This window comes from Giraffa tippelskirchi, chromosome 13 (genome assembly GCF_054371585.1).
Source record: "Giraffa tippelskirchi isolate mGirTip1 chromosome 13, T2T-mGirTip1v1.2.pri, whole genome shotgun sequence".
NCBI classification, from domain to species: Eukaryota; Metazoa; Chordata; class Mammalia; order Artiodactyla; family Giraffidae; genus Giraffa; species Giraffa tippelskirchi.
The window spans coordinates 72,073,810-72,098,685 of NC_137287.1; the positions used below are offsets into that span (position 1 = coordinate 72,073,810).

At 43.2% G+C, this 24,876-nt stretch overlaps 1 protein-coding gene across 14 annotated transcripts in view; it reads right to left on the bottom strand.

Moving 5' to 3' along the window:
- FRMD4A (FERM domain containing 4A) overlaps positions 1 to 24,876 on the bottom strand; it is an 845,860-nt gene that overhangs the window by 154,412 nt on the left and 666,572 nt on the right. For all 14 annotated transcript variants that reach the window (XR_014072374.1, XM_081553514.1, XM_081553513.1 and 11 more), the window contains 2 exons: positions 17,879 to 17,973; positions 4,901 to 4,993 (listed from right to left, as the gene is read on the bottom strand). Coding sequence is in view for 13 of the 14 variants with exons in the window: in XM_081553514.1 (XP_081409640.1) it covers positions 4,901 to 4,993; positions 17,879 to 17,973 (188 nt within the window). In the remaining variant the exon portion in view is untranslated. The remainder of the gene's footprint in view (positions 1 to 4,900; positions 4,994 to 17,878; positions 17,974 to 24,876) is intronic.

Here is a 24,876-nt window from a genome sequence, read left to right on the forward strand (position 1 = left end):
CTGTTGTCAGGAGGTGGCAAGTCCCTCTCAAGAGGGACTAACGGCACACATCTCTGCTTCCCCCTGTAAGACTCCCCTCCCATTTGCTAAGGTGGTTTCCAATGGGGCTGCCAAGCTTCGGGACTGCAGGTGGCGGCTGTCCCCGCAGGGGGCGCTCTGTTCACGGTGCTGACTTGGGCAGTCCCAAGGCAGCAAGGTCAGGTCTGGGAGGGCTGCCTCTCACACCACCCCTCTCACCCAGTGCTGGGTGCAGCTGTCCTTCGCAGATGGACGCCAGGGCTGCAGATGCGGCCAAGCATGGAGCCCAAGATGGGTCAAGGCCAGGGATCTCGACTCAGGTCCTCTGGCCCTGCCTGCACAGGGAGCAACAGTGGGCTCCCTGATTAGCAATCTTGATGTCCCTTTTCATTTGTAAGAGGGAGACTGCGTGGTGCAGGGGGCAGGGCCCCAGGATGGGAGTCAGATCTGGCTGGACAGATACAGTAACTTACCAGCCATGCTGGGGAGAGAATTTACCTAAACATCTTGGGTCCCCATCTCCTTATCTTGATTAGGAAAAACAATAGCTGCTTCAAGGACTGTTGTGAACTAATTCACTCATAGTAATGGACAGTTGCCTTCTCTCTGACCTTTTTCCTTTTTAGGTAATTACTAAGACCCTGATGTCGCTGTGGCCATTCCTGGTCATTTGATTGATGCGAGTTGTAGGGATCAAGTCCCTTTAAGGCTAAATAATGGGTCAGTGATGGCAGGTTCTCAGCCCTCCATCCTGTCATTCTGAGGCTGTCTTGCAGCTGGACGCTGCTTCACACCCTCTAAGGAAGTGAAAGAAAGTGAAAGTCGCTCAGTCGTGTCCAACTCTTTGCAACCCCATGGACTATACAGTCCATGGAATTCTCCAGGCCAGAATACGGAGTGAGTAGCTTTTCCCTTCTCCAGGGATCTTCCCAACCCAGGTCTCCCTCATTGTAGGAGGATTCTTTACCAGCTGAGTCACCAGGAAAGCCCAAGAATACTGGAGTAAGTATCCCTTCTCCAGCAGAACTTCCCGACCCAGGAATCAAACTGGGGTCTCCTGCATTGCAGGCAGATTCTTTACCAACTGAGCTATCAGAGGGAAAAGTTTATTTCCTGGCTTAGAGGATGAAACAGAATTCTGTGAGTTCCAATTCACATGATTTATTAATATATTTGGGTCTTATTTTTCCTAATTGGTTGAAAGGAGGCGCTAATTCTGCCTTCACTAGATGTTTTGAATATGCACTGCATTGAAAGAATATATAAATGCCAAGGAACAAGCTATGTTGTGTGGCAGTGCAAACACAGATTCTTGGTGACAAAGAGTTAAGATTTCTACTTGATGAGTTCCTAAATCTTGGCTTAAGGCACCCGATCTCTCCCATGGTCTCTTTTATCAGGTGGTTTTCTTCTGCCTTTATTCTCTGATATGACTGTACACATGTTATACAGATGTAACATAGATGTTTAAAGGAAAGGAGAGTAGCAGTGAGGGGCTGGAGAGTCAGGATGCATGGGGAATACACAGGTGATGGACACCCGGCTACTTGCTTAGAAAGGTCAGTAAGGACACAAAGAGAAAGAGCCCAGTTGGACAGGATGTCTTTTAGAGACTGGTATACTCCAAGGTCTGGGTCTTTTATGAAGATAATTTGTCACACCACTCCTTTGGAAAAATATAGCCTGTGGCCATCCTCAGAAAGGCATGAAGTTATAAACTGAGAATTCTTCGAGGCCAAAAATCAAGCTAAAAGCACAGAATTTATCCCCGAGGGAGAATCTGCCTCCTCTCTGGGAGAAGACAAATGATCAGAGTGTTGATCTGTGCTGTTCAGCCAGCTGCAAAGTGGGGACTCAGGGAAGTAGGAGTTCCAGGAGACAGACAGGATCCTCTGTGGCCAGTGCTAAGGAGACACACACCCTGGGAGGCTGATGTTATAATTCAAGTAACAGAAGATGAGGGCCTGAGTTCAGGTAATAAAGAGGAGACGGAAAGGCAGAGAAAGATTTTGTAAGTAGCAGCAGAGAATTACTGCCTGTAACAATCTGAGGGAAAGGAAAGGAGGACAGACTTTAAGATTTAAGCCTACTGATGTTGCTGGCTTTCAAGGTAGAGAAAAGGGGCCTAGAGTCTAAGAATGTGGGCAGTCTCTTGAAAGTGGCAGAAGTCAAGGGAACAGGGCCTACTCTGGTGGTTCAGTGGTTAAGAATCTGCCTTCCAGTGCAGGAGATGCAGGTTCCATCTCTGATTAGGGAATTAAGATCCTATGTAACTCGGGGCAACTAAGCCTGTGCCATAACTAGAGAAGCCCTTGGGCCACAACAAAGACACAACACAGCCAAAATAAAATAAAATAAAAAATGTCAAGGGAATAGACTCTTTGAGAACCTTAAGCAGGCAACACAGGCCTGCCAAGACCTTTATTTTAGCCCAGTGTAGTTAAATAAATTAACTAAGGTTAATTTTGAATTTATAGAGTCACAAGATTTTAAAAAAAAAGGGCTTCCCTGGTGGCTCAGACAGTAAAGAATCTGCCTACAATGCAGGAGATCCAGGTTTGATTCCTGGGTTTGGAAGATCCCCTGGAGAAGGGAATGGCTAACCACTCCAGTATTCTTGCCTGGGAAATCCCATGGACAGAGGAGTCCATGGGGTCACAAAGAGTTGGACATGACTGATAGACTAACACTTTCACTTTCAAGGCAAAAAAACAAAAAAAAGATTCAAGACTAAACTCTTGAGTCTGGAAGGGGCAAAGAAACGATCCTCCCCCAGAGACTTCAGAAGGAATATGATCCTGCTGCCCACAGCTTGATTTTAGCCTCATAAGATCCTTTGTGGACTTCTGATCACTAGAACTTCTGATCTCCAGAACTGTAAGACAATAAACTGTATTTTAGCAAAAAAAAAAAAAAAAAAAAGATTTAAGCCGATAATAAATGGATAACAATGTCACATTTGAGGTGATCACAGAAGGTCTGGGGAGGTGGGTGGGAAGATGATGAATTTGGCTTTGGACCTGTTGAGTCTGACCTCCACAGGTGGCCAAGAAGTAACCAGAAATAGAAACCTGAAGCTCTCCAGAAAGACCTGCTGGTAGGATAAGCTACAGGAAGCTTTGCCTTGTGTTTCTGTGGGGTGTCCATCACTAAATGTGATTTTGGAGAGATTTTCCCAGTGAGCATGGGGAGATGCCTGCTTCAGCAAACCAAGAAAACACATGTCCTTGGGTCTTCAGTCAGCCCATTGCCAGGCTGGTTGCACTGGTCTACCTCGGCAGTCCTCTGTGTATCTGGTTCCAGGGAGAGACATTGGCCTGGAGAGATTTGGACATGTTGGCACACAGATTCTTGACTGCAAACATAGCAACCAGGCAATCTCATGCTGTCCCAAGCTTTTCTACAAAGCTTGGTTCCCCAAACCCACAAATAACTCAGCTCATAACAAACACTTGAAAAAATAGCTAATATGCAAGCAGCTCAATGTTTCTCTTCTTGACTAATGTTGCCCAAAAAACATCAAGAAGAAGGGGGGCCAGCTACATGTCAAGTGTATGGATGCATTCCCCTCTGATTATGAGTTCATGAACTGCTTAAATGCAAGCAAGTCTCCCTTGATGCTGCCACCCCTCCTGGTGCTACTGTTCCTCTTTGCTTTATAGAATGACTTTTCCATTTATCTGAGAAAATGTAACCCCCATTAAAGAGAATATGACACAGAAAGCATGCTCATCAGGGATGGAAATGGTGAAGATCAGTTCTGATATGTTCCCAGCTGTTAAACAAGTCAAAAAGGCATTAAAAGCGAGTTTACATTTACTCCGTCAGCTGAGATACAGACACATGTTCCCACCTCTGAGAGGCACCTTTACCTCTGATTTTGTCTCTCGTGGTATCAGCGTGGCTTTGATTAAAACTGCATTCCTAGTCGTGTTCTTTAGGAAGAACTCAATTGTAATGCAATGGTGTCCTGCTCTTGAATTTCTGTTCACATATTTTAAAGGCGCTGAGTCTATGCCTTGGGTGGAAGGGTTGGTGTGCATTTTAAGACTGAAGCATTTGAACCCAAACACCTCTACAGCTATGCAGCAGAAATAGCCTGGTGCTCAACAGACAGGGTACTCAGACAGCTGATGGGTCTAGGGGCTCAGATTCTGGATCTGTTCCACATGATTTGCATCAATACTTTGCCCTTGAATCCTTGATGTGATCTCCCCTCTGGCTTCACGCAACCTTTTGCAAGCCCAAGTGGTAAGTCTGCTTGACTTCATTAGATTATTATAAACATTAAATGTGAGAAGCATATAGTTCTCTGCAGTCACAAAATAAAACTTCTTACACTAGATTAATGGACAGAAAATTCCTACTGTTTCTGAAGTATTATTATACCTTAGCTTCCCATACTGGGAAATGCATTTATCTGTGGTTTGTTGTTGGGTTGCAACTATTCCCACCTGGGATAAAGCACACAAGTTTCAAGAAGCCAAGCAGCACTAGTGACAGAAAGAAAGAATACACAGACTTTTGTTATATGGCTTCAAACACCAACAAAGGAATCCACAGGTTTGTGTTATTCTCAGAGACTCAGTTTCCTTTGAGATATATGGCCTCTTGCCCTCTCCCCCACCCAAAAAGCAAAACCAAAAAGGTTTTACCTTCATTCCACACAAGCATCCTAGTGCCAGAGCAAAAACATGTATGTCCAAGCCTTACACACTCATGCCCTGTGTTTACATCTACTGGGAACTCTATACCATGCGCCCTACTCCCGGCAGTGAACCAAGATAAACTTGAGTTCCCTTTTCTTTGATTGCCCTACCCTCCTGGGCTGTTCTGACAAAGGGAAAAACAAAGCAAATGGGTAGATACCCAACGTTCGTACCTGACACAAAAGTATAAAACCACTGGTCCAGACTTTTTGGGGAAGTCATGTTCCAAGACTCTTCGATCTAGCTGAAGCCAGTTCAAGTGTCCCCTGTGGGAAAGAGAGACCAGTGGATTAGACCTTTGAGTTTTGCCAAAGTTTCTTGGGATGAAGGTCTATATCTGCATATATGGTACATGCTGGAGCACAGATAAATGTGGACCTCTGCTTCACTCTTAAGTTCTAGTAATTTGCAGACACCAAACGAAATATCAGAGAAACATTGCATCAGCAGGAGATACTGTGTGACAATCAAAGCTGGGGGTTTGAGACCCGCAGTCCATTTCCTCGATGGCACTGAAATGAAAAGGGAATCATTCTTTTTTTTTGGTCCTGAATTCCCTGACCACCACAGGGAAGAAAGACAGTCTTTTCTGTCCAAAGGCCTCCAAACACAGTTTAGAAACATGTTAGCAATCTTCACCATATCTTGCTGGAAGCAGATGGGGTACAAAGTGAATCAAAGACAATTTCTTTAAAAATAAAGCATACATCTAGCACACGACCCAGCCTCTCCACTCCAAGGAATTTACCCAAGAGAAATGAAAGCAGACGTCCATACAACGACTTTCACACACAGATGTTCATGTTATTTGTAATAGCTCGAAACTTGAAACAACGCCAATGTTGATGACAGGGGAATGGACCAATTATGACATAGAAAGGAATACTACCCAGTGACAAAGACAATGAGCTATTAATACACAGAGCAACAAAGATGAATCTCAAAATAATTATCCTGAGTGGGAGAAGCCAGACAAAGAGAGTACAGATCGTATGATACCATTTGTAGAAAACTCTAGAAAGTACAAACTAATCTGTGGCGACAGAAAGCAGATTGGTGGTTGCCAGGGGTGCATGATGGAGAGGGGCAGTGTATGTGTGTGGTGGGGGATGAGCAAACCTTTGGGTGTGATGGAGATGTTCGTTATCTTGAAAGTGGTGATGGTTTCTTGGGTGCAGACATATCAACACTTAGGAAATTGTAAACTTTAATTGTGTAGTTTACTGCATGTCAATTTTACCTCATTAAAGCTATTTTAAACAGTGAACCATGGAAATACTTGATGATATGCAAATGGGGTCACTTCTGCATTTATTTCTTCCTTCCTTTCCTCCCTCCATAAATATTAATTGATCATCTTCTCCAGATAAGGGTCTGGAGATGTAGCAGCAAGCAAAATCGACACAGTCCCTTTACCCTGATGCTTATATTCTTGTCAGGAGACAGGAACTCAGAAATTATTTTCACGATTAATTCTGCAATTACTAATAGTATTAGGACCTGTAAGGACCTGATCTAGTCTAGGGGTCCAAGCAATGCTGCTTGGTGTTTGATTGAGATTTGAAGAATGATGGGAGGAAAGCAAAGAGGAAAAGGAAATAACATTCCAAGCAGCAAGCAAGGCCAGCATGTACAAAGGCCCTGAGGTGGGGAGAAAAACCTGGCACCGTGGTATCATGTGAAAAAAAGGGATGAGGCTGGAGAGTGGGGACCAGGATCTTCGTGACAAGTTGAGGAGCTTGGTCTTTGAAGAGCAAGACAGAATCACAGAACAAGGATGAGCAAAGGGATCCACCTTGTCCCTTTCCTCTCCTCTCCTTCCCTAGTCTCAGCCCATCATTCAGAAGGGCTCAAAGTCCCATCATCTCTGTGACTCAGTAAGCCCATGCTGAACAGACACTATTGCACAACATTACTTCAGGGGCCTGATGCTGTGTAACACTGGTGTTTACAACGTATACACCCATCTGAAAGGCTGTGCTTACTGAACAAAAGCTGTTGGATCATTTTATTAAAAGGTTTGCTCCTCCAAGCCTCCAAAGAATGAAAGTTGGAGGCTTTCCATCTCCATTTTGAGACGTCTTTCAAACCACACCTTCTGCACACAAAAATAAACAAACCCCTCTTTCAACTAAGCCAAAGCCCATGGCTCCAGAGATGAGGATGAGGGCTGCCTCGAAAGAGTGTCCATTGGAGGAACTCTGGCCTCTTTCTCCTCCAGGAATTTTCATCTAGACATTTTTTTTTTATTAACTTTATCTCTCATGTTTAAAGCAGTTTCTCAATTCTGAGTATAAGGGTTAAAAAAAAAAAAGAATGGAAAAAAGTTCGCTGTGCAAAACAATTGTTGGATCAACATCTTCCAGAAAGGCAGGACAAATTTTTGTCCGAAAGAACATGGGGTCTGGAAACAGAAGGCCTCAGTGCCACCATTGTCTCTGGTCAGACCTGAAATGTTGACAATGCCCCGTGGGGATCATGTTGTTTTAAACCTCTGTGCCTTAACTCAGGTTGTTCCCACTGCCTAGAATGCCCTTCCTCCTCTTCACTGCCCAGTGACGTCTGGCCCATCCTTCAAGACACAGCTCTCCTGTGTCTCCTCTGGGAAGCCTTCCCTGGTACCCCTTCCTCACACCACACACCAGCCTGGGCTGCAGGTCCTCCTCTGGACTCTCACAGCACCCATCCTGGGCACACCTCTGCTGCTGCCCTTCCCGAAGTCCATGGAACTTACTCTGTGTACACACTTTTCCTCAACAGATTTTCTACATACAAAAAACACAAGAGAGATCTACTCCCTCAGGTAACAGCGTGTGCATTTTTGATTAACTGGAAGGTAAGACAAACAGACCTCATTATCAAGGTGTAATAACCCACAATCTCCCCCCACCCCCACTTCAGCCTCTGAAAATGTCCCAAATCTTCCAGAATCCTCTCTTTGTGCTCAGCCTCCTGCAAACATGTCATATGCACGCTCACCCCAGGACCTCGATCATTTGGTTTCTCCTCATTGGAACATTCTCTCCATCCTCTTTATCTGAATGCTAGCCACTGTTCAAGGCCGAGTTCAAGTCTTACTTTTAGTGAAGCCTTCTGATTGCCTAAGTCTGGGTTTTCTTTCCAACATCTCCAGAGCTTCTGGTTTGTGTCATCTGCAAGGCATTTAGCATAGCCTAGTGCAATTAGTTATTTAAAAAATAGGACCTGTTTCTCCAGCTCAGTTATAAGATTTCAACATTAAAACAGAATCATCCCTAGAACATAGCATAGCACTTGGCAAATATTACGGACGCCAAAGTACTTGCTCACTGGTTAGATGACTACCTCTGAAAGAAGCCGAGGTGTGCCCTGATCTTAACTTAAAAGTGACTGAGTGACAATACTGAGAGGTCAATGCCACTGAAGGGAAAGATTAATGTTCCTCATGGTTTCCTGGAAATGAGAGGCACCCACCCCATGCAGGGTCATGGGAAGAAGCTCCAGTGTTGTTCAAGAGGCAGAAAGGAATATGGGGAGGACTCAGGAAGAGACTGCACTGGGGTTTTCATGGAAAAGGCATGGGGGACAGCTTAGGACTGGCTAGCCTGAACAGTTCTGTTGGACCCTGAGCCTTAAGAGCTGTCCCTGGTTCTCTGGTAATTGGCTCTGGGGTGATTAAGGGTGGGAGGGGGAGTATTGGCTTGGGGTTTGGGAGTTACTTAAAGGAGGTGGTTCAGAGTGTGGCCTCAGGGTCACAGAACTTTGGCTGTTAGTTTGGGATGGAATGGAAACAATTTTAGCTGTTAGTTTGGCCCTGTAATTCATGATCCCAAACAAAAACAGAATCGAATCTGTAAAAACTCAAAACAGAAATTCATCCAATGACCATGCAGATTTAAATTTTAATCTTTTGCCTTGCAGCAACTCCTGATAAAGTGTCTGGTGAGACTAACCTTTCCCAGAATCTTTCAAGAGAGAGACTAGAATGGTGCACAGCAGTTTTCCTATGGTCCCAAATGCAAGGAATAAGGAGGAATTGAGATGGAATGTTCTACTTGTGCCCTAAGGATCCATCAATGGGTCAGGCTTGAGAAATTCTCATTCCACCCAAGGGCACAGCATTTCTAACCACTCAGAGTGCTGGGGATTTGACCTGGGGGCTATAATTCACTTGGTGGAGAACCTGAAAGTGGGAACCCTTTGAAGAAATACAGACATGGTTGTTACTAGCGTACCACTTTACGGGGTTTGCTCATTGCCGATCTTCTTCATCCATGTTAACAGAGAACAAACAGGTAGATGGATCCCACTTCCCTAGGTAATTTCATTGCCCACACTAAACTTTTTAAAAGAACATTATAGGGACGAATTCCTTGGTTCCCAGCTATGTATTAGTTCAGCATTGATCAAACCATGAAATGACTAGATTAAGAAGATGGTCAAAAAGCAGAAAGAACAAGGAGGCCAGAATTCCCCCATAAGTGAATAGTTGGCCTTGGAGGGAAAATGAACTTCCTCCCCCAACTTCCTCTACTAAGATTCCTCAACCCCAGTTCTGCAAGGAATGACAGCACATGTGTGCACACGCGCGCACACACACACACATACACACACACAAAAGCAGGGTTCTGAAATCCTCGGGGAGGGCTCTTCCTGCACCTGGAGTCCCACCACCCTTCCACTTTATGTGCCTGTAAGATCTCTCCACTACAAAGGTGCTACAAAAGGAAAGACTGAGGCACCAGTGACCCACCCTGGGTCCTTGAGGATAACTGCCCAATACCAGTGACCCACCCTGGGTCCCTGAGGATAACATTTGGGCAAAAGCTAAGGGATGGATTAAAAAGGAAACTGGAAATCCCATTTCTGAGGTCACCACTTTCCATGCATTAAAATATTTTCTGCTGATTGCGCTGGGTTCAAGGTCACATTTCCTATAACCAACAGTATCAAGGATTCCTCACTGTCCGTGATTTTTTTTTCCTTATGTAACACCTCTCGTTCCCAACCTCAGGTCTCTTCCTCAAACCTTATTTTTCTTTTCTTTAAGCTTAGGTGGGATGGGAAGCAGAGTAGAAGAAGCATTTTCTCTATACAGTTTAACTAAGAGATGCCTGATGGCTTGGATTTCATTATCTCATTGATTTTTCATTTTGCATTCACATCAGTACATTGGCCTATAACAAAGCAAAAAAAAAAAAAAAAAGTCCCAGCAGACACTCAGGGTATTTTTGTTATTGCTTGACTGATAACTATCTTTAAAGCTGAGCAAGATAACACCTATTTGGTTTATAGCGGCAATAGGTCAAACTGTTGGGTCAGTAATAAATATGCAATTGCTTCTAGGCAACAGAAATTGGATGCATTTATTTAACAGATTGCTTTTAGCTTCTCCATACAATACAAATAGATTTCTGGTCCACACAATGGCACTTTCAATAGAGAAGGCCTTAAAGGGAGCTTTGTTTGCAGAGAATCACTGAGGTAGGGGTGTGTGATAAGTCTATCTGAACCCATCACGTCTTGAACCCCAGGGGAGAATGAGACTCGGTAACTTTTAGAGGTTTTAATTGTAGACAGCTGATTCTTAGGGAATGCACTTTCAAAAAATGTCAAAGCAAGAAGATGAAGTTCTTTCAGGTGTCACTAGATGGAGAGGGTAGGTTTGAAGATCTTCAAAAGGAAGATTTCTGCTCTTCAGTGTCTTAGAGTCAGAAGTACGTGTGCTCAGCAAGGACAGCTAGGAATACTGGTGTAGCTAGAATCTCTCAAAGAGTGGCTTTCAAGTGTGTGTGTGTGTGTGTGTGTGTGTGTCTACAAGACAGAGACACACACACAGATGAAGTTTAAGAGAAGGAATATATAGGGAGCCTGGATGACTAAATCATGGGCTATTTTGTCCATCTGAATTTATGCCTTTAATTTTTTTACTACACACAGAGGGATTATTTGCTCTACAATGTCCTCTGAAGGCTACTCAAAATTTTCCTTTCTAGCATCTCCTACCTATAGCTTAAAAATTTACTGCCTACACTAAAAATACAAGCTCTCCAAGGGGTCACAGGCCAGTTACTTCTGTATCTCCGGGCTCAGTAGTGGATGCTAAATAAACATTTGCTGAGAAGCGAATACATTGGCTTTAGATAAGCCCCATAGATCAATATTGCTGTTGGTTCTGTGACTGCCCTCCACGTCTGGACGCTGCTCCTGCCGTAACTAAACAATCTCCGTATCCAATGAGAATTCACCTAGGCCGGGGCGCGAGCTCCCCTGTACCACTGGGCTTTGGGAGGAAAAGGTCAGGAGAAAGATTGGATTCCTAAGACCCCTTCTGGTTGCCTCATTCTTTTTTCTCTTAGCTGCACACAGGAAGAGTTCTGCTAAAGCCCTTTTCTGGTTCCTGAACAGAAGGTCCTGTTGTTTGCCACGGCGTCTGAAGGTCTCAGCGGGCTGCCTCAGAGAGGGTAATGAACGCTGAATGCCGCGTTCCCAGAAGCAGCTATTACAACCCGGGCACCGAGGTTGTAGCCATTGATTTTCTCCTCGGTCACACGGTACTGAGCATTTAATGAATGGAAATCCCAAACCTATTTCCAAATAAATTACATTCCCAGGGCTGCAACTTGTGGTGGTTTCTTCTGCAATTGGAAAACTGCTTTTCTGCTTTTTTAAATTGCACATCAGCTTGTGACTGGGGATGCTCATTGACTAGACCCTTTTCAGATGTCTCAATCCATGCTGGTCCTGGTTCTAGCCAAGGGACACAGGACTCGAAGATGCTGCTGAAACGAGGTTCTCCCCATTGTCCTGGCATTGGGTCTACGGATGCAATTCCAGTGTGATATGGGCATTTAATTATCCAGATAAATCACACTCCCTTATCAGTACCTATCCATGGCTCAATTAATTAAGACACAGCATGTTGTTTTCTTAAAAATCCTTAATCGGTTCTTCAACTTAGATTCTGGCTTCAGAGTGCCTGTGAACCTTCTAAAATTTAAGCACTAATTATTCTGTGTGTAAACAATTGTGGGGGTGAGGGAATGTAACTTCTTAAATTTCACAGGGGTCTGTGATTAAATAAGAGGTTAAGAACTGTTCATTTTCCTAATTGGTATGTGAGAATACATTGGAACTGTACATGGCTTTGAAAATGTGCAACAATAGCTTAACTGAGTTTTGTATCTTTTTCCATCAACTTTCTAAATACTTCTTAAAGTTTCTTGCACAGATACTCATTTATGGCATTTGACAAACAGTCCTTAAAATTTATGACAGGAAATTAAAATTAAAATTAAAATATGTTACAATTAATCATGACTTCACCTTGAGAAGTATTTGACAATTTCTGCTAAATAGCCTAAAAGCTGTTCAGTTATTGCTGTTGATGGTGGGATCCTCTGTCAACTTTTTTATTTTAAAAATGGAAAACTTGGGTGTTACAGGTGTTTGCCTATGCCAATATTCTGTAATAACCTAAATGGGAAAAGAATTTGAAAAAGAATAGATATATCTATATGTATAACTGAATTACTTTGCTGTACACCTATACATTGTTAATCAACTATAGTCCAATATAAAATAGATCAACTAAGTCCAATATAAAATAAAATTTTTTAAAAAATTAAAAACTTGGGTGTTATCCATGTTTGCCTGTGTACAAACTCATTGAACTGTACACTTTAAATATGTGCTGTGCTTGCTTAGTCGTGTTCGACTCTGCGACGCTTTGTACTTGTAGCCCGCCAGACTCCTCTGTCCATGATATTTTTCTGGCAAGAATACTGGAGTGGGTTGCCATTTTCCTCCTCCAGGGGCTCCTCCTGACCCAGAGATCAAACCTGAGTCTCCTGTGGCTCCTGAACTGCAGATGGATTCTTTACCTGCTGAGCCACGGGGGAAGCCTTAAATACGTGCAGTTTTGTATGTCAATTACACCTCAATAAAGTTTTTTTAAAAAGAAACCCAAACAGAGAAAAAATTATGACTGAGAACAGATCAGATAACTAAAAACAGGGCTTTATGGATTTAAATTATACCATCAGAACCATGACCTCTGAAAAAAAAAATCAGCCTGGGTGTTGAAACAGCAGGGGGAATATTTCAAAAATAACATACAAAAATAGCTTTCTTTAAATGATGAATGTCAGTGTTTGATAAATGAAAATCTCGGTTACTCTATTTGTACTCTAGGAAACACGAAATCTGAAGTTCTGAGTGGGTTCTAAACAGTTAGGTTTCCAGAATCTGGAATGGGGTAGAGTTTATAACTTTGCAGGCTTGTGGCATGAGTCCTGATGGGCCCCAAATATTCAAAGTTAGAATGAACTCAGCTTCTCTTCCTGAATCTGGAGGGAGGGGGCAGAGACATCTTACACCAGCATCCCTCTGCTCTACAACAGCAGTTTTCAAACTTGGCTACAGAAGAATCAACTGGAGAGCTTCCAAAAATCCTCATGCTTGGGCCACACCCCGACCAATTAAATCAGAATTTCTGGAGGTAGGGCCCAGACAGTGGCATTTTATAAAGTGTCCAAGGTGAATCCAATGTGGAGTCAAGGTTGAGGACCATGTCAGTAGCAAAACATTAATTATTTTAAGATCCGATTTATACTAGGACTTCCCTGGTGGCACAGTGGATGAGCCGCAGGAAACATAGGTTTGATTCCTGATCCAGGAAGATTCCAAATGCCACGGAGCAACTACACCCAAACACCACAACTACTGAGCCCATGTGCTGCCACTACTGAAGCCCATGTGCCTGGAGCCTGTGCTCCAGAGTGTGAGAAGCCACTTCAGTGAGAAGCCTGAGCACAGCAACGAAGAGGGTAGCTTCCGCTTGCTGCAACTAAAGACTCCATGTGGCAATGAAAACCCAGCACAAACAAAAATAAATAAATAAAATTATATTTAAAAAAATCTTACACTAGGCTCTTACTTGCCTTCAGAACGTTTTAAAGACTGCTAAAATGCAGTTTGCATGGATCACCACACTTCAGATATTCATAGATAACCATCTATGGACACCTCAGAGATAACTGGGTGATTGCTTCCAGACCACCAAAATAAAGTGAATGTCACAAAAATGATAGTCACATGGATTTTTTGGTTTCCCAGTGCATATAAAAGTTATGTTTACACTACACAGTAGTCTATTAACTCTGCAGTAGCATTGTCTAAGAAAACAAGGTACATACTTTAATTAAATATACTTTATGGCTAAAAAATGCTAACACTCATCTGAGTCTTCTGTGAGTTGCAATCTTTTTTACAAGAGTAACATCAAAGATGACTGATCACAGAAAACCATAAAAAAATACAGTAAAAATGAAAAAGTTTGAAGTATTGTGAGAATTACCAGACCGTATGACACAGAGACACAAGATGAGCAAATGCTGTTGGAAAAATGGCACTGACGGACTTGCTCAATGAAGGGTTACCACACAAGCCTTCAATCTGTAAAAAACACAGTATCTGTGAAGTGCAATAAAAGAAACCATAAAAAAACTAAGTACGCCTGTATATCTTTTTATTTGTGCAGAGTTATTAAAAATAAAAGAGGCTAAAGGCACTTGAATCTGGAAATAGAAAAAGACATTCAGTGGGAAAAGTGGTGAAATTTGAATCAAGTCTGTAGTTCAGTTACTAACAGTATCAATACCAAGGTTAATGTCTTAGTTTTGATACTTATCACATGGTATTTATGATATCTACACTAGGGGAAGCCGGGTGAGGGGTATGTGAGAACTCTGTACTATCTGTGCAGCTTTTCTGTATAACTAATTATTTCTACATAAAAATTTTAAAAATTGAATTAAAAAAAAAACAGAAGATAGACCTAGTACTAATCCCTCATTGATTAACTAACAATAAGAAACACCCCTGGACACACAGTCTGGCACTGTGGCCTTGGACACTATTAATGAATGCAACTTAGGGGTGAAGGGAACTTAGAGAATCTTCCAGTTTCGTCTATATTCTGTTTCATGTTTCTTTTCTCCATGCCCATCCAGATCCTACAAAATGTCATCAACAGCAGTTCACACTGAAAGACTCACTGACTATACACGAGTCACATATTGTACTATTAGGAATTATAACACTGCTGGCAATGCCTAACACTAGTGCAGTATTTTATAGCTTACAGCACTTTTTTCTTCTTTTTTTTGGCTGCACCACGCAGCATGAGGGACCTTAAGTTCCCTAACAAGGGATGGAACTGGTGCCCCCTGCACTGGGAGAGTGGAGTCTTAACCACTGAACTGGCTGAGAAGTCCCTATAGCACTTTCTAAGTCTTGTTTTGATCTGAATTAGGAAAAAGGCAAATGCATATGGTATGCCTGGATTGCAATAAAGGATGAAAGTTCAACTGCTTTTTATTATAAAATACACAGTGTAGCACCTGCAGAAATCACACACACACAAACACAATACACATGCACAATTTGAAAATCCAGTTATTAAATGATCTGGTATTACTGTCTAGCAGTGCCCAGTGTGAGAGCAGAGGCGGGATACAGGACAAGGATAGTGGTTACCGACGTATTATCACCACCCTAGATGCTTCCCTGGTGGCTCAGACGGTAAAGAATCTGCCTGCAATGCAGGAGACCTGGGTTCAACCCCTAGGTCAGGAAGATCCCTTGGAGTAGGGCATGGCAACCCACTTTAGTATTCTTGCCTGGAGAATTCCATGGACAGAGGAGCCCGGCGGGCTACAATCCATGGAGTCACAAAGAGTAGAACATGACTGAGCAACTAAGCACAATGCACAGACCAAGCCTCACCCACAGGCACCATTCTGTGGTCACAGCTTTCATTCATTCCTTTCCCAAGAAAAGGAGAAAAGGTCAGATGACCAAAGAGGCCATGAGCCAACACCTTGGTCCCAGGTGTGGTCAGCCCTTGACTAACAATGCCCTGAGTCACGGCCACCCCTGCCTTCCCTTTGTTCTGTCTCCTCATCCTGGTCTCTTGGAGGCTGGTTCCTGATTTCCTAGGGGTCCCTGATACTCACTGTTCCCCGGTGAGTCAGGCCCATCTGCCATCTCTTTTCCAGGAACTGTCTGCCAGCTGCAAAGTCTAGTCCACAGATCTCGGCTGGCTGTCCGCCACTTCTAAAATCGCCAGAGGAGCCCTCCCACCCACACCCGGGTGAAGAGGTTGGTGGTGGCCACTCTTCCTCTGGACGGTGCCAGATGATGGTTCATATCCTCCTTATCACCCCCACCCTCCCCAACAGGGCTCTCCAGCTGCCAGTTCACAGTCCAGGGAGAGAGACCCTTCCCTCCAGCCTGCGTGCCTCCAGCCTGCATGCCTGTGCACACACACAGACACAGGCACACACACACACAGACACACACACACTTTCTCCACCAGCCCAGGGAGCCAGGAGAGTCAAGATCTGGAGCAGATAGACATATACACACACACAGGCACACACACACATTTTCCCCACCAGCCCAGGGAGCCTGGGGCAGACAGGCTCCATTCGATGGGACAGGTGGGCGGTGCTGTGTGGTTTTCCTGCTTTCATCTCTCCTGGGAGCAGAGTGACTTTCTCCCTGATGTTTGCTTCTTCCTGGCTGGTGCCATTAGGGCTGTGATCTGAAAACTTCGGCAGGTGTATTTTTTCCTCCTGGGCCCAGGACAATAAGCTTGTTCTCTGATTTGTTTATCCAAAAGGGAAGCCGAATTGGGACCCATCTTGAGTTCACTGGCTCTCTGAGAAGAGGAAACGTACTTGGGAAATGTGAACAATAGGATATGACGAATTGAAACTGTGGCTTCCTTCTAATTAGTGAAAAATGTCTGGGTACCATTTGAGAGGGTTACAGTGGTTTTCAGGAGAAAGGGTAGTAAAGAACTGCATTCGTTAAAGTGGTTATTCTCCATGTATATTTGTACATTTGTCTTGAAGCATTTTTTTAAAATTACTCTGCAGGCTCTTTCCCATCACAGCCCTCCAGGTCACAGCCCTGTTTACGAGGTCCCACCTGCAGAAACAGCGATCCTTCTAGACCAGGAGCAAGCACTCCTACCTCCCTTCTGGCTCGGTTCTCTGAGGCTCCAGGGCCAGGGGCAGCCTCTTCCTCCCGACTTTCTGGAGCCAGGTGTGACTCTGCCCCCAGTACCGCTCACACCTGGCTCCTGAAAGGTTGCTAATTTAGAGGGTTGATAATCTGCCCAGTTTGCCCCAGACACTCCCAACTTACCCCTCCTTTACCCACAGGGTCCCGATATGGATGATAAATACTGCGGCCGCCCCATCCATCTGCAGCTCCCGGAGGGTCCTCTCACATATACACCTGATCATCTCTCCCACTGACCAATGTGGATGCCTCCAGCCCTTGCTCCTGAGCCCAACCTGCTTCAATGGGACCTGCCTCCCTGAGTCGTCTTGTCCAGATGCTAACCTAACCCTAATCTATTAATGTTTTAGGACATCATCTGTGTAATTATCAGGGTCTGGAGGAGCATGTGTGCAAGTGTGTGTGTGTATGCACAGAGGAGCAAAAGCTGTAAAACATTTGCTTAGAACAGCGTATCGAGGAATTTGTGCAGGTGTACACAGTACTCTTTTATTAACAATATATTAAGAAGGAAATTGAAATTTTAGTAAAGATACTCCCTTGTGTTGCAAAACACCACTTTAGAGAGCCAAATTGAAAGATCACTGAACAAAATGTACTTTTCATCAGATGAGCAGTCTGAATTTTCCATTTTTATAGTCTACTTCATCATTGACAGTGAAACTGCACAGATACTCTTCATTTTGAATTTATCATCGCATTGACTTCCTGTTATTGTTATTCCAACACTGGGGAGAAATGCTGCATTTCCAGACGTTTTCATTTAACTCTAACAGAAAACAAATCCAGACAAATCTACTTTTTTTAAAAAAGAAACATTTCAGTTCTGAACATGCACTGGCTTGATTATAAGAACTGGTTTACCTAATAATTTCATAATATGAGCATCACCCTAATTATATCCTTTGGTTTCTCCAGGCATGATCACAAGGCCTTTGAAATTCAGATGATGAACTTGGACTGACCCTGAACCATGAGACCTAAGTGGCCTGCAGCAGCCTTCACTGCAGACAGTTGAGACAGTGCAATTTCAGGTTCCATATTTTCCCTTCGGGTTTTCTGAACCCGTGGGTACTTACGTCTCATCTGTGAAGGCAATTCCAAAGTATTCCTTCTCCTTCAGGTTGAAGTGAGAGGCCACGAGGTCAAGCAGCTCCTTGGCCAAAAGCTTGGGCTAGAGAGAGAACAAAAAGGAAGAGTAAGTGATGAGAGATTTCATTTCCTGAAACATACAATCTCAATCTCATATTTTTTGAAGGGAATGTCTCAAAGTTAAAGAATATCCATACACATGGTTTTTATAAAACCCAAGGAGTTGACAGTGAGGACAGGGCCATCAGTGGACTGAGACCTTCTGCCTTCTTTACTGGTAGTTTGTTCTATCAACAAATGGTACTTGCTCAGTGACAAGGCTGTCACACCTCACAGCTCACCTCCTCCACACAGGAGAACATTTTATACTGAGCTGACAGGAAGATATCTTATTAAAAAAAAAATATATATATATATATATATATATATATACATGAAAGTGAAACTGAAGTCGCTCAGTTGTGTCCAACTGTTTGTGACACCATGGACTGTAGCCTACCAGGCTCCTCTGTCCATGGGATTTTCCAGGCAAGAATACTGGAGTGGGCTGCCATTTCCTTCTCCAGGAGATCTTCCCGACCCAGGGATTGAACTCGGATCTCCTGCATTGTAGGCAGACGCTTTACCGTCTGAGCCATCAGGGAAGTCCCTTTATATATATATATATATCATGGACTGAGGAGCCTGGCAGGCTACAGTTCATGGGATTGCAAAGAGCCAGGCAAGACTAAGCAACTAACACTAACATATGTAATATATATATATGCTGTGACATACATCAAATATATATTGCATAACACAAATGTTATATAATACTATGATATATTAATACTATAATTAATATATTATAGAATGTGAAGATAGATATATTGGTTTGGCCAATAAGTTCATTTTGATTTTCCCATAAGATATAATGGAAAAACTTGAACTTTGTAGCCAACCTAATATATATACATATATATATATATATATTTACCATGCACTGATACAGTATTTGTTATGTGCTATATGCTATGTGCTAGGGCCTGTTCCAAACACCAGCTTCTTTAACCCTCATCACAACTCTATAATGTGGTTCTATTATTAATTCCAGTGTAGGGGGAGGAAACAGGTGCCCAGTGATTAAACATCTCTCTGTAAGTACTGGGGTTGAGATTTGAACCCTGGTTTCAGAGACTACCCTTGACTACTCTATGGGTGGGTGTGTGTGTTAGTCGCTCAGTCATGTCTCTTTGCGACCCCATGGACTATAGCCCACCAGCCTTCTCTGTCCATGGAATTCTCCAGGCAAGAATACTGGAGTAAGTTGCCATTTCCTTCTCCAGGGGATCTTCCCAACCCAGGGATCAAACCAGCGTCTCCTGCATTGGCAGGCAGATTCTTTACCATCTGAGCCACTCGGGAAGCCCTGATCATTCTATATGCTCCCATAATTTAAAATTCAAACAATAAAAGTACCTTCCTGCCAGAAATGTTAACATTAAGGCCAAAGGAACTTGAGAATAGTTATTTAAGAATAAACCAAAAATCTGCCTTTCCAAGAATATTTTTATCCAAGTATATTATTATCATGAACTCTTTCCTGAACATCTCTGCCAATCTAAAGGAGTGTGTTAGAGCCTTAGGTATGAAATCATTGTAGCGGTTTGCATTGTCAATATATCCATCACTCTGGCCTATCACTGTTGAGATGACTACAGACTACCAGGCTCATATTTTATTTTCTTGGGCTCCAAAATCACTGTGGACAGTGACTGCAGTCATGAAATTAAAAGGCACTTGCTCTTTGGAAAAAAAAGCTATGACAAATACAGACGGTATATTAAAAAGCAAAGACCTCTCTTTGCTGACAAAGGTTCATATAGTCAAAGCTATGGTTTTCCCAGTAGTCATGTATAGATGTGAGAGTTGCACCATAAAGAAGGCTGAACACCAAAGAACTGATGCTTTTGAACTGTGGTGTTGGAGAAGACTCTTGAGAGTCCCTTGAACAGCAAGGAGATCAAACCAGTCAATCCTAAAGGAAATCAACCCTGAATATTCACTGGAAGGACTGATGCTGAAGCTCTAATACTTTGGCCACCTGATGCGAAGAGCTGACTCACTGGGCAAGACTCTGATGCTGGGAAAGACTGAGGACAGGAGATGAGGGTGGCAGAGGATGAGATGGTTGGATATCATCACCAACTCAATGGACTGAGTCTGAGCAAATTCCAGGAGGTGGTAAAGGACAGGGAAGCCTGGTGTGCTGCAGTCCACAGGGTCACAAAGAGTCAGACACGGCTTAGGAACTGAACATCACCACCACCAGGTTCAGACGTAGGAGGGAAGGAAAGGCTGATGATAGAGATGTGGAGCCAAAAGGCATCAACTATTTCTAAATTGCCTCCAAGATCAGGTTTTTGTAGATGCATTGCCTTTATTCTACAACAACTGCCCTGTTCCAAGCATACTCGCTGGATGTCTCCAAGCACAAAGCAAAAATGGATTTGAGAAGAGAAAACGTGTGTGTGTGTGTATTGGCATTTACGCACATTAGTATACTATTCCTGAGTATATTTCCTGTTCTGGTGGTTACTTTGTTCCATTTTTCTATTAAGAGGGTGGATAAGATGTGTAAATCAAGAGTTACATAGCAGGACTTCCCTGATGGTCCAGTGGTTGAGAATCCACCTGCCAGTGCAAGGGACACGGTTTTGATCCCTGACCTGGGAGGATCTCATGTGCCACGGAGCAACTGGGCCCATGCACTGAAACTCCTGCACCAGTGTGCTGCAACTACCGGAGCCCGAAAGCCTAGAGCCTGTGCTCCACAATAAGAGAAGCCACCGCAGGGAGAAGCCCACGCACAGCAACTGAGTAGCCCCCACTCGCTGCAACTAAAGAAACCCTGTGTGCAGCAACAGACAGCCAGCACAGCCACAAATACAATAAATAAAAATTAATTTTAACAAAGAGTTACATAAAAGTTTTAGAATTAGCATATGATCTCGCAATTCCACTTCTGGGTATTCATCCAAAGTAAACAAAAAACACTAACTTGAAAAGACATGTATACCCCTTTGTTCACCGCAGAATTATTTACTACAGTCTAGACATGGAAGTAAGCTAAGTGTCCATCTATAAATGAATGGGTAAAGAAAATGTGGTATATACACACAATGCAGTATTATTCAGCCATAAAGAATAGGGAAATTTTACCATTCACAACAACATGGATGGACCTTGAGGGTATTATGCTAAGTGAAATAAATCAAACAGAGAAAGATAAATACTATACGATCTCACTTATTTGTGGAATCTAAAAAAGAAAATTAAAAAACACTTCATAGATACACAGAACAGACTGATGGTTGCCAGAGGTGGGGGGGATGAGTAGAGGTGGGTGAAATGGGTTAAGATGGCCAAAAAAAAAAAGTTACAAGACAGCTTAGTTTCTTATTTCACTTTTTTGGTGCTACTAAGGACTGTACTGTGTCCCCCCTCCCAAATTCATATGTGGAAGCCCTAAACCTCACTATGATGGCATTAGGCAGTGGGGCCTCTGGGAGCTGATCAGGGTTAGACGAGGTCATGAGGGCAGGTTCTCATGACGGGATTAGCGTCCTTATAAGAGATCCCAGAGAGCTGGCTTGCTCTCTACCCACCAGGTGAGGACACAGTGAGAAGGCTGCAGTCTCCAAGTCAAGAAAAGAGCCCTCACAGAGCCCAACCAGGCTGGCACCCAGACCTTGGACTTCCACCCTGCAGAACTATGACAAAAATCAGTGTCTCCTATCTAAGCCTCCAGGCCTATTGTACTTGTTAGGCAGCCCAGGCAGACTAAGACAGGCACTTCCTTTGATCCAACAAACATTTATGGAGTGCCTAAAATGTGTAGGGCACTAGGGAACCCTGCAGGAGATACAGAAATGCACAGCACACAGTACTTGCCAACAGGCCCTTAAACTCTCATTAGGGCACAGAGTAAGAACTAGTGTTCATTTCAAAAAGCCAAAGCAGATGGTTCCATCTCTGCTGCCTCATCCTGGGCTCCCAGCGTGGCAGCCTCGGAGTCTCATCACTATCAATTTACCAATGAAAACTGCCAAAAATGATGAGAGTGGTTTTGAAGCAGGGGCAGAGCTTCCTCCCCTCAGAAGACATAAATCAACAGGAGAATCCATTTTGAGAAATCAGCGTCATCCCATATGCTATACTGCCATTAACACTAGGGAAGGCAGGGGAGTAAATGTGGCACATCTCAGAGCATCATTAATGAGTGACAAGTAGAATCCAAGGGGAGGAGGGCTCTTGAAGCCTCAGGCTGTATTTGCTAAGAGATGTTGTGGGGCTGTGTTGCTAGCATCACCTCCATCCCCACAAGGTACCTGGCTGCCCAGATAAAAAGCATTTAATGCAGAGGCTGTGACCCAATGGAGGGAGGCAAGACTGATGTTTACATTGCAAAGTACCATAACTTATCCTTCCAAATGCTTGCATTCCTTTCAGTGCAGTCACAGAAGTTCTAAAATCTGCTATTTCTTCAAACATTTTGATCATCTTTGGGGTCTGCCTTTGAAGCTTGTGTCACATGTGTAAAAGCATCTTCACTGTTCTCAGAACAGATTTGATTTTTTTTTTTTGAATGGCAAAAGTCACATGAGGTCAACTCTGGTGAATGGTGATAGAGGGTGCACGGGGGGAGCACAATGGACCAAACCGGTTTTCTAAAATGAGGTGTGACTAGTAATTCATTATTTGTGGGTTCTTAGAGGTAAGGGGGAGATTCCCAGCCCAAACTTGCAAATGATGGAAATAAGATTTCCTTCTCTTTGAGAGTTAAACTTGAAAGCCATCATCTCAAGGGAAATGACCAGAAGTATACAAATTTACCCAAGAAAAGAACAGAGTTAAACTTGAAAGCCATCATCTCAATGGAATTGACCAGAGGTACACAAATTTACCCAGGAAGAGACTAGAAGTCATCTATCACATGACTAAATACTGCAATCGTTCCATAGAACGGGCTGGGTGAATGACCAGCCTGTATATGGGAGAGGTGGTGGGGAGTCTGGGAAAAGGAAATGAGCTTGGAAAAGCAGTGTAGTCTTAGCCCATAGGCCTTAAATATTAATATTTGTGTCCAGGGGTAAGGCCTTTTCTCTGCAGAAATGGAGGCATGGGGCTACCTTGGCCAGTCATCTGAAACACTCAAATTATATATTTAATTCCCATTCTTTCAATCTCATGCCTTTCAAAGAACTTACTGAGGTACTGCCATGTCCTTCATGTGAGTAGTCTCCTATATGATGATATTATCATCTAAATTAAGAGGTTTTCTGAGTTACCTGGCAGTCCAGTAGTTAAGAATTCACCTTCCAATGCAGGTGGTGCAAGTTCGAACCCTGGTCAGGGAGCTAATAATATCCCAAATGGCTCAAGACCAAAGAACCAAAACATAAAATGGAAACAATCTTGTAACAAATTCAATAAGGACTTTAAAAATGATCCACATAAAAAAAAAATCTTAAAAAAATAAGACACACTCCTCTTCCACTGTTGTGGTGACTACCCTAGCTGGTAGCTGCTCTACCAATGAGAGCAAGCTCTCCCATCCACTGCATGGATGAGTAGCATGAGTGAGAAATAAACCTCATTGTTAAGTTTTCACCGTGACCTTAGAGTTTGGTTTGTCATCAGAGCCTAACCTAGCTTATCCAATTGATTCAGGCACTGAAATTTTAATTCCCTGTATGGTAGGTTTAAAGCTCTTTAAGGCATCAGTCAGTGATTCCCTGATCTTGCAAACTAAGACAATATCCCACCTTGACGCGGTGCTGATTAATGAACTTACATCATTCAGAAGGTTTCCTAAACTCATTTGGTGAACACTGCTGTGTAAGCAGAAAGCTTTATGCTATTAGTTACTTTGAAGGGACATTTACAAAATCTGCTGATTATAATTTGCCAATTACTTCTGCTGTAAACATTTGTGGATCTTTGCAGGATTTGGCTGGGAGCGAGGCCAGCCAGGTGGCCTGTAGACAGGTCAGGTTCTACAGGACAAATGTGGCTGGGGCCTCAATGCCAGTGTGAGCAAGGCAAGCCCTATGCGTTGTAGGTTAGAAACAGCCTGTTCTGGGTCACTGGCGCCATCCAGGCTCTCCGAGGTCATGACATTTAAGACTGACTTTCTCTCAACCCATAATGAACTTTGTTCACTCAATAGCTTTTCTCGTTTCCTTTTTCTATCTCAGATTCTTTTCCCATGTGCCCTTCTAGGCTGTTATTCCTCCTTATAACTGACCAATAGAATTTCTTTATAAACGTCTTACTCTACCATGCAGATCTGAGTTACCAGGGCTCTGGACTGTTCCAGTGGGAAACTGTGCACATACCTGCATGGACAGGGTTCAGGAATGAGCCCTGTCTATACTGGCTTCCAAGGTGGGACATGATTGGATTGTAATGATCAAAAGAACACTTTACATGGATGCATGGCTATACAGTGCTCTGGGCACACATGATCCTTCTAGCTGACCTCATGAACTGTCCAGGCAAAGTGTGGCGAGAGGAATCAGCTGACCAGATGATACCCTAGTTCCTCTCTAATTCTCCACAGAATATTTTTATCATCAATCACACAGTCTACTTTCCACTTAACATGCATCCATTCCAGAGAGATGCTCTTAGACAAACTCTGTAACTTCTATGAACCTCAGCATTTTCCTCTATAAAATTATGAACCAGATTGATGAATCAAGACTCCTACTCTTGGATTCTTTATTCATTAAACTTTTTATTAAATTTATTAAATTTCGTTCCTTCCTTCCCTAAAACCTGCCCAACATTCTCAAGGGTCTAGTCACTCTTTCTAAAAAACTATGCAACCATTCTGATCTCCCTGGATCTCTTAAATCTATCAGTTAACACAGCCATCCTTCTTATACAATCTCGGGCAAGTCACTTGACCTCTCTCCACCTCAGCTTTCTTGGCTGCAAA